The sequence below is a fragment of the Macaca mulatta genome, chromosome 11, assembly GCF_049350105.2.
Source record: "Macaca mulatta isolate MMU2019108-1 chromosome 11, T2T-MMU8v2.0, whole genome shotgun sequence".
NCBI classification, from domain to species: Eukaryota; Metazoa; Chordata; class Mammalia; order Primates; family Cercopithecidae; genus Macaca; species Macaca mulatta.
In genome coordinates, this window is record NC_133416.1 from 111,214,376 (window position 1) to 111,229,454 (window position 15,079).

General features: G+C 41.2%; 1 protein-coding gene across 7 annotated transcripts in view; it reads right to left on the bottom strand.

Annotated features, from left to right (window-relative positions):
- The window catches only part of GLT8D2 (glycosyltransferase 8 domain containing 2), a 74,126-nt gene that overhangs the window by 1,195 nt on the left and 57,852 nt on the right, over positions 1-15,079 (bottom strand). For all 7 annotated transcript variants that reach the window (XM_015152545.3, XM_015152541.3, XM_015152544.3 and 4 more), the window contains 6 exon segments: positions 13,812-13,983; positions 9,435-9,552; positions 7,513-7,597; positions 6,799-6,911; positions 4,405-4,571; positions 3,465-3,577 (listed from right to left, as the gene is read on the bottom strand). In XM_015152545.3, coding sequence (XP_015008031.1) covers positions 3,465-3,577; positions 4,405-4,571; positions 6,799-6,911; positions 7,513-7,597; positions 9,435-9,552; positions 13,812-13,983 — 768 coding nt within the window.

Here is a 15,079-nt window from a genome sequence, read left to right on the forward strand (position 1 = left end):
ATTTTCCTCCCACCCAAGAGTTTATAGGTGTTCTTTTTTCTCTGCATTTCACCTCCTTAATGAAAAATGGCAACATTTTCTTTTGAACAGTCTTGTCTTCATGTAAAATGTGACTAAGGTCTACTTTTTAAACAGCTATCTCCACCTGAATATTACTCCCCTCATAAGTCATCACTTCAAGAGACTATCCATTTACCCTAACAGTGTCATTGCTTAGAATATTTTTTAGAATGCCTATTCTAGAACTACATTAAGGTGGTGTGAATGTAAAATTTTAAAAAAATCTCTATAGCGTTCAACTTTCTTTCCATGAAAAGGAATTTGATATATATATTATTTAAACAGCTGAAAGTCCATTGAATTATGAGAGGGTTGATTTGCTAGGGTTATGTTATTCTAGTGTATGACGTTAACAACAACACAACCTGGCTTTTGTTACTAATAAACATAGCTGTGACGGCAGCTGCAGAAGAGAAACTAGTTGTTTGAAGCTACTGCAGCATAATTGGAATAATTATCAATCATCAGAGTCTATAAAAAGGAAATATTCATTTGGGAAGAGGCACCTTCCTGTGAAAAGTCTCTACTAAGGGCATCCTCATCTCTCAGCTTCGTAACTGAAGGGCTATGCAGAACTACCTCAGAGGGGCTTGCAATTTGGGTGATGAAATTGCTTTTAGCTAAATATATTTTGTAAATTTAAAAAATATTAAGCCTGCCTGTTTAGACCCAAACTTAATGCCCATTAGTGTTATGTTGCCCTTCTACCTCCAGAACACCCTAAAACCTCATTTTTTCAAATGATTTTTGTGTAGATTTACTTTGCACACCATCCCTGATTCCAAAACCTTCAGCACAGATGGAAGCTCTGTTCTACAAAGAAAAATGACATCTTTCCTTGGGGAAGAATATGTCCCTTCCTACTTGTCAGTAAGTTGGATATTTCTCTCTTTTCTTTTTTTTTTCCTTTTCTTTTTTTTTCTTTTGAGATGGAGTCTAGCTCTGTCACCCAGACTGAAGTGCAGTGGCATGATTTCTGCTCACTTCAATCTCTGCCTCCCAGGTTTAGGCTATTCTTCTGCCTCAGCCTCCCGAATAACTGGGATTACAGGTGTGTGCCACCATGCCCAGCTAATTTTTTGTATTTTTAGGAGAGATGTGGTTTTACCATGTTGGCCAGGCTAGTCTTGAACTCCTGACCTCAAGTGATCCACCTGCTTCGGCCTCCCAAAGTACTGGGATTACAGGCATGAGCCATCGTGCCTGGTCTAAGTTGGATGTTTCATAAAATGTAATTCTGAGTCTCTGTCTCAAGATCATAAAATGCTGCAACCTTATTGATCTAAGCTCTGCATAACTGTTCCTACACATTTTTAAAAATAGACCTTCTACTTTGATGGGATCTGCACATGGAAAGGTTGATATTTCACCTAATGTTGAACCCAACATGACTCTAAATCAAATCAGACAGAACACTAACTTCCCTATGGCACTCTTGTGCATACACATGCTCAGGAAAATCAGAGGATTCTGGTAATAATGCAAAAGCAATCCACAGAATTATCGAGAGCAAACAGGAACTCAGCCTCCACAATTATATCCTTTAAAAAAAAAAAAAAAAAAAAGATTATGGGACATAACACCTTGCAGGTTGTTGTGAGAATTAGAAATAATATTCACCTTCCTTAACAGAACCTAGTCCAGTTCTTAGCAATGTAATGGACACTTGGTAAATATAAGTCCATATCCATTGCCTCCAATTCTAAAATAATCCCCAAAGGTCTGAAGAGAAAAGGTTTTTTAATAACTTCTTTGGCAGTAAAACCTAGATCCTACTCAGCACCACATTACCTTTTAAAAATCCAAACCCTTTCTAAACTTCTAAACAGGTCTGGCCCAGGGGTTTTGGATAAGGGATAGTGGCATGTGTTAGGGTGGATGTGAATGTGTCCTCTATGCTAGGCTCTATGCTAAGCCTTTTTTTTTTTTTTTTTTTTTTTTTTTGAGACGGAGTCTTGCTCTGTCACCCAGGCTGGAGTGCAGTGGCCGGATCTCAGCTCACTGCAAGCTCCGCCTCCCAGGTTCACGCCATTCTCCTGCCTCAGCCTCCCGAGTAGCTGGGACTACAGGCGCCCGCCAGCTCGCCCGGCTAGTTTTTTTTTTGTATTTTTTAGTAGAGACGGGGTTTCACCGTGTTAGCCAGGATGGTCTCGATCTCCTGACCTCGTGATCCACCCGTCTCGGCCTCCCAAAGTGCTGGGATTACAGGCTTGAGCCACCGCGCCCGGCCAAAGCCATTTATATGTATTCAGTAACTTACCCAAAATCATAGTTGGGATTCCAATTCATACAAAAACCCTACACTTGTGTAGTGAATAAAAGACTTGAGGAACTCACAGAGAACAGAGTCAACTGCTTTTTAAAGGATAAATTTTAATGGCAGCTTTCTGAATTCATCCTAAGCCATTATGCTAATTTATTTGGTTTTGTCCACTGTAAGTTACTGCAAGAGAAAATAAAAGTGTGGCTTGACAGTTCCATAAAGTTTTGAAGTTTTGGCAGTGAAAGTTTTCTCTCTGTCTCTCTCTTTTTTTTTTTTTTTTTGGTTTGAGACGGATTTTCACTCCTGTCACCCAGGTTGGAGTGCAGTGGTGCTGTCTTAGCTCACTGCAACCTCCACCTTCCAGGTTCAAGCGATTCTCCTGCCTCAGCCTCCTGAGTAGCTGGGATTACAGGTGCCTGCCCCCATGCCCAGCGAATTTTTGTATTTTTAGCAGAAACAGTTTTCACCGCGTTGATCAGGTTGGTCTTGAACTCCTGACTTCAGGTGATCCACCCGCCTTGGCCTCCCAAAGTGGTGGAATTACAAGTGTCAGCCACCGCTCCCAGCCGAAAGTTCTCTTAACAGTTAATGTTTACTGAGCACATACTATATGCTAAGCATGAGTTTGATGGCTTTCCATAAATCTCCAGAAACACACCTCGCAGGTAGCTAAGAATATCAGCTGCACTTGCAGAATCTGAGCGCTGAGGGTTAGTCACTTGCCCAAGGTCACCTGGAGGATTTGAACTGAACAACCTGGTGCTGTATGTAGCACCCTCTCCTCGCCATGGTGCTCACTGGATCTATAAAATGCACATTTGCGGCCGGGCATGGTGGCTCATGCCGTAATCCCAGCACTTTCGGAGGCCAAAACGGGTGGATTACCTGAGGGCAGGAGTTTGAGACCAGCCTGGCCAACATGGTGAAACCCCATCAGTACTAAAAATACAAAAATTAGCTGTGCGTAGTGGCTACTCGAGATGCTGAGGCCGGTGAATTGCTTGAACCCGGGAAGCGGAGGTTCCAGTGAGCCAAGATTGTGCCATTGCATTCCAGCCTGGGTGGCAGAGCGAGACTCTGTCTCAAAAATAACAAATAAATAAAAAATAAATGGACATTTGCGTTTTTCTAAAATACTTACCCAGGTGCCTTATGTGCCACAGGGGGTTAATTGTGGAGTACTTCCCATGGAACACAATCAGCATTGGGGAGGTGGCCACCCCTCCTCCCAGGGAGCTGCTATAGAGGTTTTCCCTAAGAAATGAAATAGAAAAACAACATTTGGCCTGGAGGCCCCACAAACTCAGATAAAGTCGAATCTAATATTGTAAACGATGTAAGACATTCTCTCACTATGTACTAAGACTTACGGCCTTTCATTCTCCCCCAACTTCCATTTTGAAAATTGTCAAACATACACAAAATAGTAAAATATCATGAACTCCAATATACATCACCTAGACTAACAGTATTAATATTTTGCCATTTTAACCCCCAGGGTTTTAAATAGTAGACACAGGAGATCAAATTCGAATCCTACATTATTTAGAATAACTTTACTTGCAAATTCAAGGTTATGATGGTATTTAAATATCCAGATGCACAAGACTGCTAGGCAATACAATGATGTGATAATCGTGCTTGTATTAGAGTTATTTTTATCATCTCTATTTTAAAACTCTGATAATGAAAAATTATAAATTTTAAAAATCAACCTTAAAAAGCAAAGTTGATTTTATATAATAATTCTTAATAAGAAATCTAGGTTAGAAGGGGAAACTCAACTAAGATAAATGAAGATTGTTGGGTGGAAAAGACTCAAGTCACATTTTTCAACGGCTTACTAGGAAAATGTATAATCAGGGACTCCTCACTCCACAGGATCTTGATTCCTCTGATTTATATCTTTTGAGGAAAGATTTTCATTGACTGTCCCCTTTTCTTTCTTAACATTGCCTCTGTAAGAAAATCTGACCTCAGATGACTGTGAAATATTTCTAACTCTTGAACTACGCGTGGAAAATTAACTGAATGATTTTGTTTCCAAGCATGGAAAAAATGGTAGAGAAGTCTTCACGTACTCCACATTCTTTTGCATCCATTTCTCCAATTGCTTGGTGATGTGCTGGTGCTTCCATTCTGTCATGTTGGCAACAATCACACCAGGATTGAAAGAGCAGGTGCTGGGGCTGATGCCGAGGTCCTTGATGGCCTTCTTCCGGTAGTCCAGATAGCCCATATATGTATTCTGTAAGGGAACAGGATGTGCATGCTTTTGACCAGTGAATCTTTTGTTTCTGGAAAATGATCATTTTCTTGAAACCTTTGTGCAGTATCTCTGGGTTTCCTCCTGTGTCACTGGCCACTTGGTAGTTTGTTGTTTTTGTTTTGTTTTGCTGGTTTCCCTCATTTCTCCAACCTCTAAATGCTGAATGCCCTAGGTCTGAGTGCAGCACTAGTGCCTTTCTCTAGCAATAACTCCATAAACAGCCTTGTCCAGTCTCATGGCTCTAAATATCACCCATCTGACAGCCCTGACCTCTCCTCTGGACTTCCAACTCCTGCTACATCTGCCATCCAAATGTCTCCTTTCAGATGCTTAGTAAGGCAGCTCTAACTTATATCCCAAAATTGACCCCAATCCTATCCCAAACTTGCTTCCCTGCATCTGCCCCACCTCAGTCAGTGGCAACTCTATACTTCTAGTTACTTGGGCAAAAAAACCCAGGGTCATTAGGTCCTCCTTGACTCCTTTTTTGTCACTCTCTTCTCATCCAAATCTTCCAGCAAATCCTGTTGGTCCCATCTTCAAAATGCCAGAAGCCAAACACTTCTCTTGCCACTACTACTACCTTCCTGTTCAGGCCATAATTGTCACTCACTGGATTTCTGCAAGTTCCTCCTAACCAGTATCCTTGCTTCCACTATTTTCCACCCCACTCTGTCTCTAGGTCACTCATCTCCTCTAAGCTCCTCCAATAGCTTCCCATCTCATTCACAGAAACAGCCAGAGTTCCTAAAATGGCCTGCCATACCCTATATCATCTGACCCTCCAATACCTCTCCAACTCCTGTTATTCTCCTCTTGATCCCTCAGCAACAGTGACCACCTTTAATGAACCAGACTCACCCCTGCCTCAATATCTTTACACTTCTTCCCGCTTCCTGGAGGGTTTCCCCGCTAACCACCTGCACAAGTGGTTCCCTCGATTCTTTCAAGTTTAGATTCAAACAGCACAATCTCAGTGGAGCCTTCCCTGATTACCGTATTTAAAATACAGCCCTGCCTCCACCCGAGTCCTCTGTTAAATATTTTATTTGTTTACTGTCTGTCTGTTCCCACTAGAATGTGAAATACACAAAAGCAAGAGTTTTCATTTTGCTCACTGTATTACTAGCACCTAAAACAGTGTCAGGCACAGAGTAAGCACTCAATAAGTAGTTGTTGAATGAATGTAGTATGGGGCAAGACATACACATTCTTTCACCCATCTAGACTGTCATAATCTATAATTCCTTAATGTGATGCTCTCAAACCTCACACAGGAGTCATGGAAATACTTGAGTACTTTCTATGCACCAGGTCCTTTTCTAAGAACTTTACATGTACTACCTCATTACTCTCATGTAATAGCTTTGTATGTATTAACTAATTTAATTCTCACAATAACTACAAGGGAAGTACTATTATTACTTCTGTTTGACAAATGAGGTAGAAACAACTGGCTAAGTAAATTGCCTGAGGTCATAAAACTACCAAGTGATAGTGCCAAGATTTTGACAAAATTGAATCTGGTCGCAGAGCCTATGCTTTGAAGTGCCTTAAAATGCCACACACATAAAATTATTTGCTAGAAGCTTTTTTGAAAAACAGCATTCAACTCTTAATAACACCTCTTATTTCAAAGCTACCCCTTTAGTTTCAGCATTGCATGTAGGTTCAACTTTCTGATGTAGGTTCCATCAGAGTAAGGAGATCTTTACCCTTAACAAAATCAATATTTTCTTCTACTGGAAGGGGGCTAAAAGCGATGGTCAAAACTCTGAAAATAGAACCAATGGTTCAGCAAGTCTCTTTAACAGAAAACATCATCTCTGACAGAGAGCATGGTGATGAGCCACCTAGGTAACAATGATCATTTCTGGAGCTTTTATTTCATGCTGGACACTTGGACATCATGTTATTTCATTATTGCCCACAAAGACACAACAAAGTAGACATGATTGTTCCCATATTTCAGGTAAGGAAGGTGGGACTTTGCAGGGTTAAAGTAAGTCATCTCAGAGTTGGTAAGGCATGGAGCTGAGATATGAACCAAAGTCCCAGACCCCTGTACTGTTCCGCCTCCCAGCAGTCCAGACTGGCCCATAAGGATTTCAAGGTGGAGGTTACACTCATTTTGAGTTGCAGAGCGGGGAGAAGGGGCCAGAGTTGTAGGGTGAAGGGAGGACTTCCGAGACAGCAATATGCCCACCTGAAGTCCCACAAGTCTGTTTATATCCTGAGCAGAGGGCAAATCGCAGTCATCTGAAAAAGCCGCTGCATGGCCCAAGGCCAAGGTGGTGTCATAAAGTTCTTGGATATCACCTGAATTTAGAAACACCAGCAATTAAAACATTATAGCATTTGTTTTCGGGCTAGATAGAGCCTTAGAGCTTAAACAGTTCTTGATTTTGCTATGGGAGAAGAGTATTGGATCCCTGATTTCAAGTGGCTTGACAATTTATTTAGTGAGAGTCGTGCCTACAGATTTAGAAAGCCACTTAATGATGAGCTCAAATTGGCACTAATCTAATTTCTTTATTTCTGTTGCTCAGTAGGTACCACACCAATGCGTATCCTGTTTGTAGTGGAAGAGACAGAACACAACATTTAAACACCAAAACTTAGCTCACTCCTAAGACTGTCATCTGTGACACTTCATTTCCATACATTATAGGGATATAGGGAAAGGAAAGGCTACCAAGCTATTTATTGCAGGTTTTGACAATCAGAGTCAAACTGGATTGTCTCGGTAAGTATCAACCCGTTTCCAAAATACTTCCACATTTACAACAATACTGTACTCACAACTTAAATAAGCAGTCAAAACTCACTGAGCATTAGCTATTTGAAAAATGAAGAGAGACAGTTATTCTACTTATCAGCTGCTTCTTTTCCAAGTGTTCTTGGCAGTTAGCGAGAGTACCTTGTACAATTACATCATCGTCCAAATAGATGACTTTCTCATGTTGGTGGATAAGTAGAGGGAGATAAAATCGAACAAAGTTCAGCTGTTAAAACAACAAAAGAAATGATGGTGGGGGAGAGGCATATGGCTTAGTGTCTTCTGGGGGTACTGGCGAGTCGGCTTTGACCATGGCCTCCGCTCAGCTCCAGGTCTGGAGCGGAATGAAACAGGAGCTAGCAAGATGTCTCATCTGAGCTTCCCAGTGCCCAACTTATCTGAGGCCTGGGGCTGAAGCCAGCGCTGGCGGATCAGCTGTTCTGCTAGATCCAAACCCCCTAGTGCTGAGGCTGTTGCCACTTTCATCTCTGTGAACCGCTGCAGTGGGAGTCACAGAGGCTCCTTAGTCAATCTTTTACGGCACAAATCACCTGCCTTTCTCTACATGCAGTAATGTTGATAATTGTCAATTAAATCAGCCTTAAATACACACACACACACACACACACACACACACGTGTCATCCCAACAGCAAGCTCAACCTTTTAGCTCCTTGAACCAGAAAAAGGAGCAGTATGACCTGTGTGTAGGAACTTCGAAGTTTCACTACTGACAACATTGCTTAATCTGAAGTCTTAGCTTGTACTCTGACAATACCTGGAACTGGGGAGAGACCACATGGACAGAGGTCTCAGAATTAAGTAAATTTTCAGGGATGAATTTAAGTAACAATCATATGTAAAAGGTGGCTTGCAGTTTCTGTAAAACTGCTATCAAAAACACCACTATTGTCTTTTTTTCTGAGACAGGGTCTCACTCTGTTGCCCAGGCTGAAGTGCAGTGGCATGATCACGGTTCACTACAGCCTCGAACTCCCAGGCTCAAACAATCCTCCCACCTCAGCCTCCTGAGTAGGTAGCTAGGACTACAGGGGTGTGCCATCATGCCTAATTTTAAAAAATATATTTTTTTGAGACAGAGTCTCACTCTGTCGCCTAGGTTGGAGTGCAGTGGCATGATCTCAGCTCACTGTGACCTCTGCCTCCCAGGTTCAAGCAATTCTCCTGCCTCAGCCTCCTGAGTAGCTGTGACTACAGGTTCTTGCCACCACACCCAGCTAATTTTTGTATTTTTAGTAGAGACAGGGTTTCACTATGTTGGCCAGGCTGGTCTCGAACTCCTGACCTCGTGATCCGCCTGCCTCAGCTTCCCAAAGTGTTGGGATTACAGGCATGAGCAACCATGCTTGGTCACTAAATAAAACTTTTAAAGTATAAATGGGGTCTCAATATGTTGCCCAAGCTGGTCTCAAACTCCTGAGCTCAAGCAATCCTTCCCGCTCAGCCTCCCAAAGTGCTGGGATTACAAGCACGAGCCAGCGCGTCCGACCAAAAACACCACTTGTTATGCAGGAGAGGGTCCCTTTGGTAAGAACTCTTGCAGTAAAATACCTTAAGATTCCCAACGCTAGGAAAAGAGTTGATGTCTCCTGAATATATTATATTAGTCAATACTAGGAAGTATATAATCCATCAGGCTACTGTTTTTTCTTAACAATCGGACACTCAGAGGCAGATTTAACGTACAATCACAGTTAAATATCCCAACAGCCGGTGGGTTTGGGATACTTTTTCCTGGCCTCAGCTACCTGGCCCTTCTCCAGCTCCCACCCCCACAGACATATTCACACCCGTAAATGCAATTCTACATTTTTTTTAATGCTTCACTTCTTCTTTAATAAACTTCATTGTGCTTCTATAAACCATCTAAAATCCTTTCTGTAGCAGCTGGCTTATAAATTACACATAAGCAGAGTTTGGTGGAGATCAACACCACAAGGCTTCAAAAATAATATTCCACATGCATGCCGGTGACTAGCACTCCTTTACTCAACATAGGTCTCACCAAGGACTGTCCGCAGCACCTGTGTGCTCCCTACTTACGGGCTGGAGCAATTCAGGCCTCGATGAGTCTGGTCTGATCTTCCCTTTGAGGACCATCGGGTTGAATTCCACGATTTTAAAGTTTATTTCTCTCAGTTTGGAATGTTCAATCCATTTTCTAAAAAGATGACCAAAAAACCTCTAGTATACCCTTCAATTCTTTCCTCCGTTTGCCTATTGCCCCAGGGTCAATCTGTTGCCTCCCTAGAAAGTTAAAATTAAAATGTGTGTAAATTTAGTAGAGTTTAGTCCAATAAATCCTTCTGACTTTTCTCCCCATCTGGTGTGACTTTAAATCTTTTTTTCCCCTCAATCACGTAACTCTTTCTGCAAAGGAAATGAAGCAAAATAGTAATAACCAAATCTCTCCCCAGATCCAAATAATTTCCCCAGGAAACAGGAAGAATGAAAAGTGTTCTTTCTTATAAAGCAGCATCTGTGATTGCTGGTACTGTCTTCGCCATGTGGTAACAGCTCTGAAATGTTATGAAACAGGACATTCTGAACCCTCAACTTTGATTGAAGTCATTTTTACTCTGTGGTTTCGACTCCAAGGCTGATTTGAATTTACCTTTGTCTCTTTGATTTGGTCCCTTGATCTTCCCCATCTGTCTTCATTCCCCATCTCCTCCCCCTCCCTCTCCCCTTCTGTTTTCTTGGTCTTTCAGAATTTTTGTCTTGTATCCAATTCATAATGAGATTCTTGGTAGAAATAATCTCAAAATAAAATGTCCAGTGACTAAAGTCACCTAGGGTAGTATTTGTTGTTGACTAAAAATCAACAAAAGAATTAAATGTGAACAAAATTTAGATCTGCAAAATCTGAAAAAATAATTGGTCATATCAATTAGAAAAAGATAGACTAACAGAAAAATAGGCAAGAGACCTGAACACTTACTTCCAAATGGTTACAAAGTGTGTGGGAAAAGTGTTCAATGACATTAGAAATAAGGAAACCTCAAATTTCTAGATAGCACTGGACACTAATCAAAATGGCAAACTTAAAAAGACTGATTATACTGTTAGTGAGAACATGCTGGATGTTACATGAGTGTGTTTACTTTGTGATGATCCAGTAAACTTCACACTGGATTTATGCAATTTTCTGTTTTGGGATTCTACTTCAATGAAAAAAACTTTAAAATATGTAAAAGGGGGCAGGGAGTAGACTGGACAGCAAGAACTAGGAAACAGCCCCTGGCCAAAGTCAAAAAGTCATGAGGCTCATGCCTTTTGCTAAGGACAAACCCTTCCCCAGAAACCTTATACATGCCATCCTTTTGGATTTAGTTATCTAGTTTTCATACCCATGGATAGTTAATGGACTGTTAACAACAGGCTAAGTGAATGATGAGCAATAGTATGATAAGGAGAGTGAGAAATGAGACAGAGAACCAGAAAGCATACACAAGACATCAAAACCCAGGGCAGCCAAGGGCCATTTAGATTACAGGAAAGCACCTTACAGATCTCAGTACCTCCTGATGGCACCACTACAAAAACATTTAATTATAAAAGCAGTGTGTAAATACATTCTCCTTTTGAACGATCAAATAATACTGAAACACCCTGAATTTCCCTTCATCAGCACCCTCCCCGATTCCTCTGTCCTCCCAAGAGATAGTCAGTGTTAACAATTTGATAGCTTTCCAGTTCTTTTTCTTCACAGAAACACATACATGTTCATGTACACACTTATAGTTAGGGGTTTTGAATTTCATAAAGTAGATCATACTATACGAGTTATACTGCAACCAGCTTTTTTCACTTAACAATATGCCTTGGGAATCTCCTATGTCTGTTTAGACAGAGTGCCTTCTTTCTTTAACATCTGGATCATATTTCACAGTTCATTTAAATATTCTTCCATTGGTGGACATTTCAGCACTTTGAAATGTTTTCACTAGTTCACATAATGCTGAAACTAGCATCGTTGTACACGTATTTTGGTAATATGTGCTAGAAATTTTGTAGTACAGATTCCTGGAAGAGGAAATGGCATGTGAGTCAAATTATATATGCATACAACCTTTTGATAGATATTGCCATGTTGACCTTGCCAAATGCTTTACCAGCTTAGAAAATGCACATTGTGTAAATAAGGGATAAGCATGTCCATTTGCCTGCACTGGGTAATGTTCTGTTTAATTTTTGCCAACTTGATGAGTGAAGAATTATGTCACTGAAGTGACATATATGTTTTCATTTTTATTTTCATTGTCAACAATGCAAAAATGTTTCAATTCACATTTTCCTATTAATAACATAGAAAAACTTTATTTATTATTTTTTATTTTTGGAGATGCAGTCTCACTCTGTCACCCAGGCTGGAGTGCAGTGGCTCAGCAGATCTCAACCGAGTTCAGTGATCTCAGCTCACTGCAACCTCCACCTCCTGGGTTTAAGCCATTCTCTGGCCTCAACCTCCCCAGTAGCTGGGATTACAGGCAAGTGCCAACATGTCCAGCAAATTTTTGTATTTTTAATAGACACGGGGTTTCGCCATGTTGGCCCGGCTAGTCTCAAATTCTTGACCTCAGGTGATCTGCCCGCCTTGGCCTCCCAAAGTACTAGGATTACAGGAGTGAGCTACTGTGCCTAGCCTTATATATTTATTTTTAGCTGAAACAAGGTCTCACTCTGTTGGCCAGGCTGGAGTTAAGTGGTGCAATCTTATCTCACAGCAGCCTCAAACTCCTGAGCTCCAGGGATCCTCCCACCTCAGCCTCCCATGAAGCTACATATAACCACCCTCAGCTAATTTCTAAAATTCTTGGTAGAGACAGAGGCCTTGCTATGTTGCCCAGGCTGCTCTCGAGCCTGACCCCAAGTCGTCCTTTTTCCTTGGCCTCCCAAAGTATTGGAAATATAGGAGTGAGCCATTTCACCCAGCCTACAATACCTTTTCATGTTTTTGGCCATTTGTATGTTTTTCCTCTGTGAATTGTCTGGTTATATTCTACGCCCATTTTTTAACTATGTTTTTAAAATTTTTGTGTTTTTTGTAACAATTTTTGTAACAATTCTGTATTTTGGATAGTAATTCTTTGTCTCTAATAGATGTTAAAAATACTTTGTCCTGGTCAGGAGCGGTGGCTCACGCCTGTAATCCTAGCACTTTGGGAGGCCGAGGCGGGTGGATCATGAGGTCAGGAGATCGAGACCATCCTGGCCAACATGGTGAAACCCCACCTCTACCAAAAATACAAAAAAAGTTGGCCGGGTGTAGTGGTGGGCGCACCTGTAGTCCCAGCTACTCAGGAGGCTGAGGCAAGAGAATGGTGTGACCCGGGAGGCGGAGCTTGCAGTGAGATCACGCCACTGCACTCCAGCCTGGGTGACTGAGCAAGACTCCTTCTCAGAAAAAAAAAAAAAAAAAAAAAAAATTTTGTCCTAATCTATTGTATGAATAGCTTCACTTGTATTTTTCATCATTGTAAAGTTTTTCAATGTTATGCAGTCAAATCTGTGCACTTTTCTTGATGATTTCTGGGCTCAGAGAGACACACTCCATACCAAAATTTTACAATTATCTTTCATTTTTATAATATGTTCAAATTTTAATTTTCTGTTTATTTCTTCTTAATCCAAAAATAAAGGAAATCAATTTAAGGAAATAAAAGAAAGTAGAAGCCAGGTGTGGTGGTTCACACCTGTAATCCCAGCATTTTGGGAGTATGAGGAGGGGGGATTGCTTGAACCCAGGATTTCAAGACCAACCTAGGCAACAAAGCTCTCCACAAAAAATTTAAAAATAAGCTGGGTGTGGTAGCATGCACCTGTAGTCCCAGCTATTTGGAGGTGGAAACAGGAGGACTGCTTGAGCCAGGGAGGTCAAGGCTGCAGTGAGCTGTGATTGCACCACTCCACACTCCAGTCTGGGCAACACAGCAAGATCCTATAAGAAAGAAAAGAAAAGAAAGGAAAAGAAAAGTGAAAGGGAAAGGGAAAGGAAAGGAAAGGAGGGAAGGAAGGAAGGAAAGAAAGAGAAAAAAGAAAGAAAGAGAAAAAGAAAGAAGGAAAGAAAGAGAGAGAGAGAAAGAAGGAAGGAAGAAAGGAAGGAAAGGAAAGAAAGAAGGAAAGAAAGAAAGAAAGAAAGAAAGAAAGAAAGAAAGAAAGAGAGAGAAAGAAAGAGAAAGAAAGAAAGAGAAAGAAAGAAAGAAAGAGAAAGAAAGAAAGAGAGAGAAAGGAAAGAAAGAAAGAAAGAAAGAAAGAAAGAAAGAAAGAAAGAAAGAAAGAAAGAAAGAAAGAAAGAAAGAAAGAAAGAAAGATGAAGAAGAGGGAGGGAGGGAGGGAGTGGGGGGAGGGAGGGAGGGAGTGGGGGGAGGGAGGGAGGGAAAGGAAACAAAGTGCCAAAGTCTGCAAGACACAATTTACCGTATTCGAGTCAGAGTATTCCGGAGTCCCACTACATAGAACAAGATGTTGGCGTCAGTGTTGCTGTAGATGCTATTAATGGCAGCCATAGTGGCACCCATCCTCCCTGCTGCAGCACAAATCACCACAGGAATCTCTTCTTCCAGTTCTTCAGGAGTCTCGGATTCATCATCTGGAAACATCAAAATTGGTGTCTTGGAACATGAAAGAATTTCACAGTAGAGCCAGTTTAATGCATCTTCCACAGTCCTGGGGGAAGATGGCATAGTGTGGAAGAGGCTGCTGATTGTTCTCCAATATCTAGTCGTTCTGTCTTCCCTTGGAAAAGAACTTTGGAATTTTAGCTGGCACATAGCCAACCACGAAGACTGGTTTACCAGACTCCCGTGCAGCTCTATATGATTGAGTTCTGACCAATGGGATGCTAGTAATGTGTGCCACTGCTGGGTCTACCCTTCAAAGGAATGCTCACCTACCCCCTTGCCTTTCCCCTTTACCATTGGCTGGACTGTTGATATGACGGCAGGAGTTAGAGTAGCCAGCTTAGACCACAAGATGGAAGCTACTTGTTGAGGTCACCAAAACTATAATATAGACGAGATCTTGATCTGGATAATTGTGGAACTGATACATCAGACTTATACTTGAGAGAAGAAATAAACTTCTATTTTGTTTATGTCACTATTGAAACCATACTCCCAAAGAGTTAAAGAAACCAATGACTAATAAAAATTCTTGAGTTTGCAGAATGATAGATTAGAACAAAAAAAATTGCTGAAATGATGAAACTCTCTCCTTCTGAGATTAAGAAACTGGCTGAAATTAGTTGGAGCCAATCTGGTCAACTGAAGTTTGTTCAGAACAAGCTTGCTGATGTCACAGCTTGGATTTCCGCCCTGTGTTTCATACTAACTCCTCCCAGATTTGCACATGAGACCCATGAGGTAGCATGAAGAGATAACTGTGCATGCCCCAGGACTTTTTAGACCTCCTTTTCCCTTCCATCAATCACCTACTAATCCCAGAATCCACCCCTGAGCCTTTTCTAATAAAATTACTGCCTTAAAAGCTCCTGTCTCCTTGTTAGTCGATTTACAAGAAAAAGCTTTGCTTTTCTCAGAACCCGGGGTCATAGTGTTGGATTCTAGCACATCAGACAGCCAGCCCTTTTGATCATAACACAAAATCTATATTTTGGAGCTATCTTACAGGAGTCAGTTGGCTAGCCTAAAACACACACACAGTTAAAAAAACATACAAAGAACTGA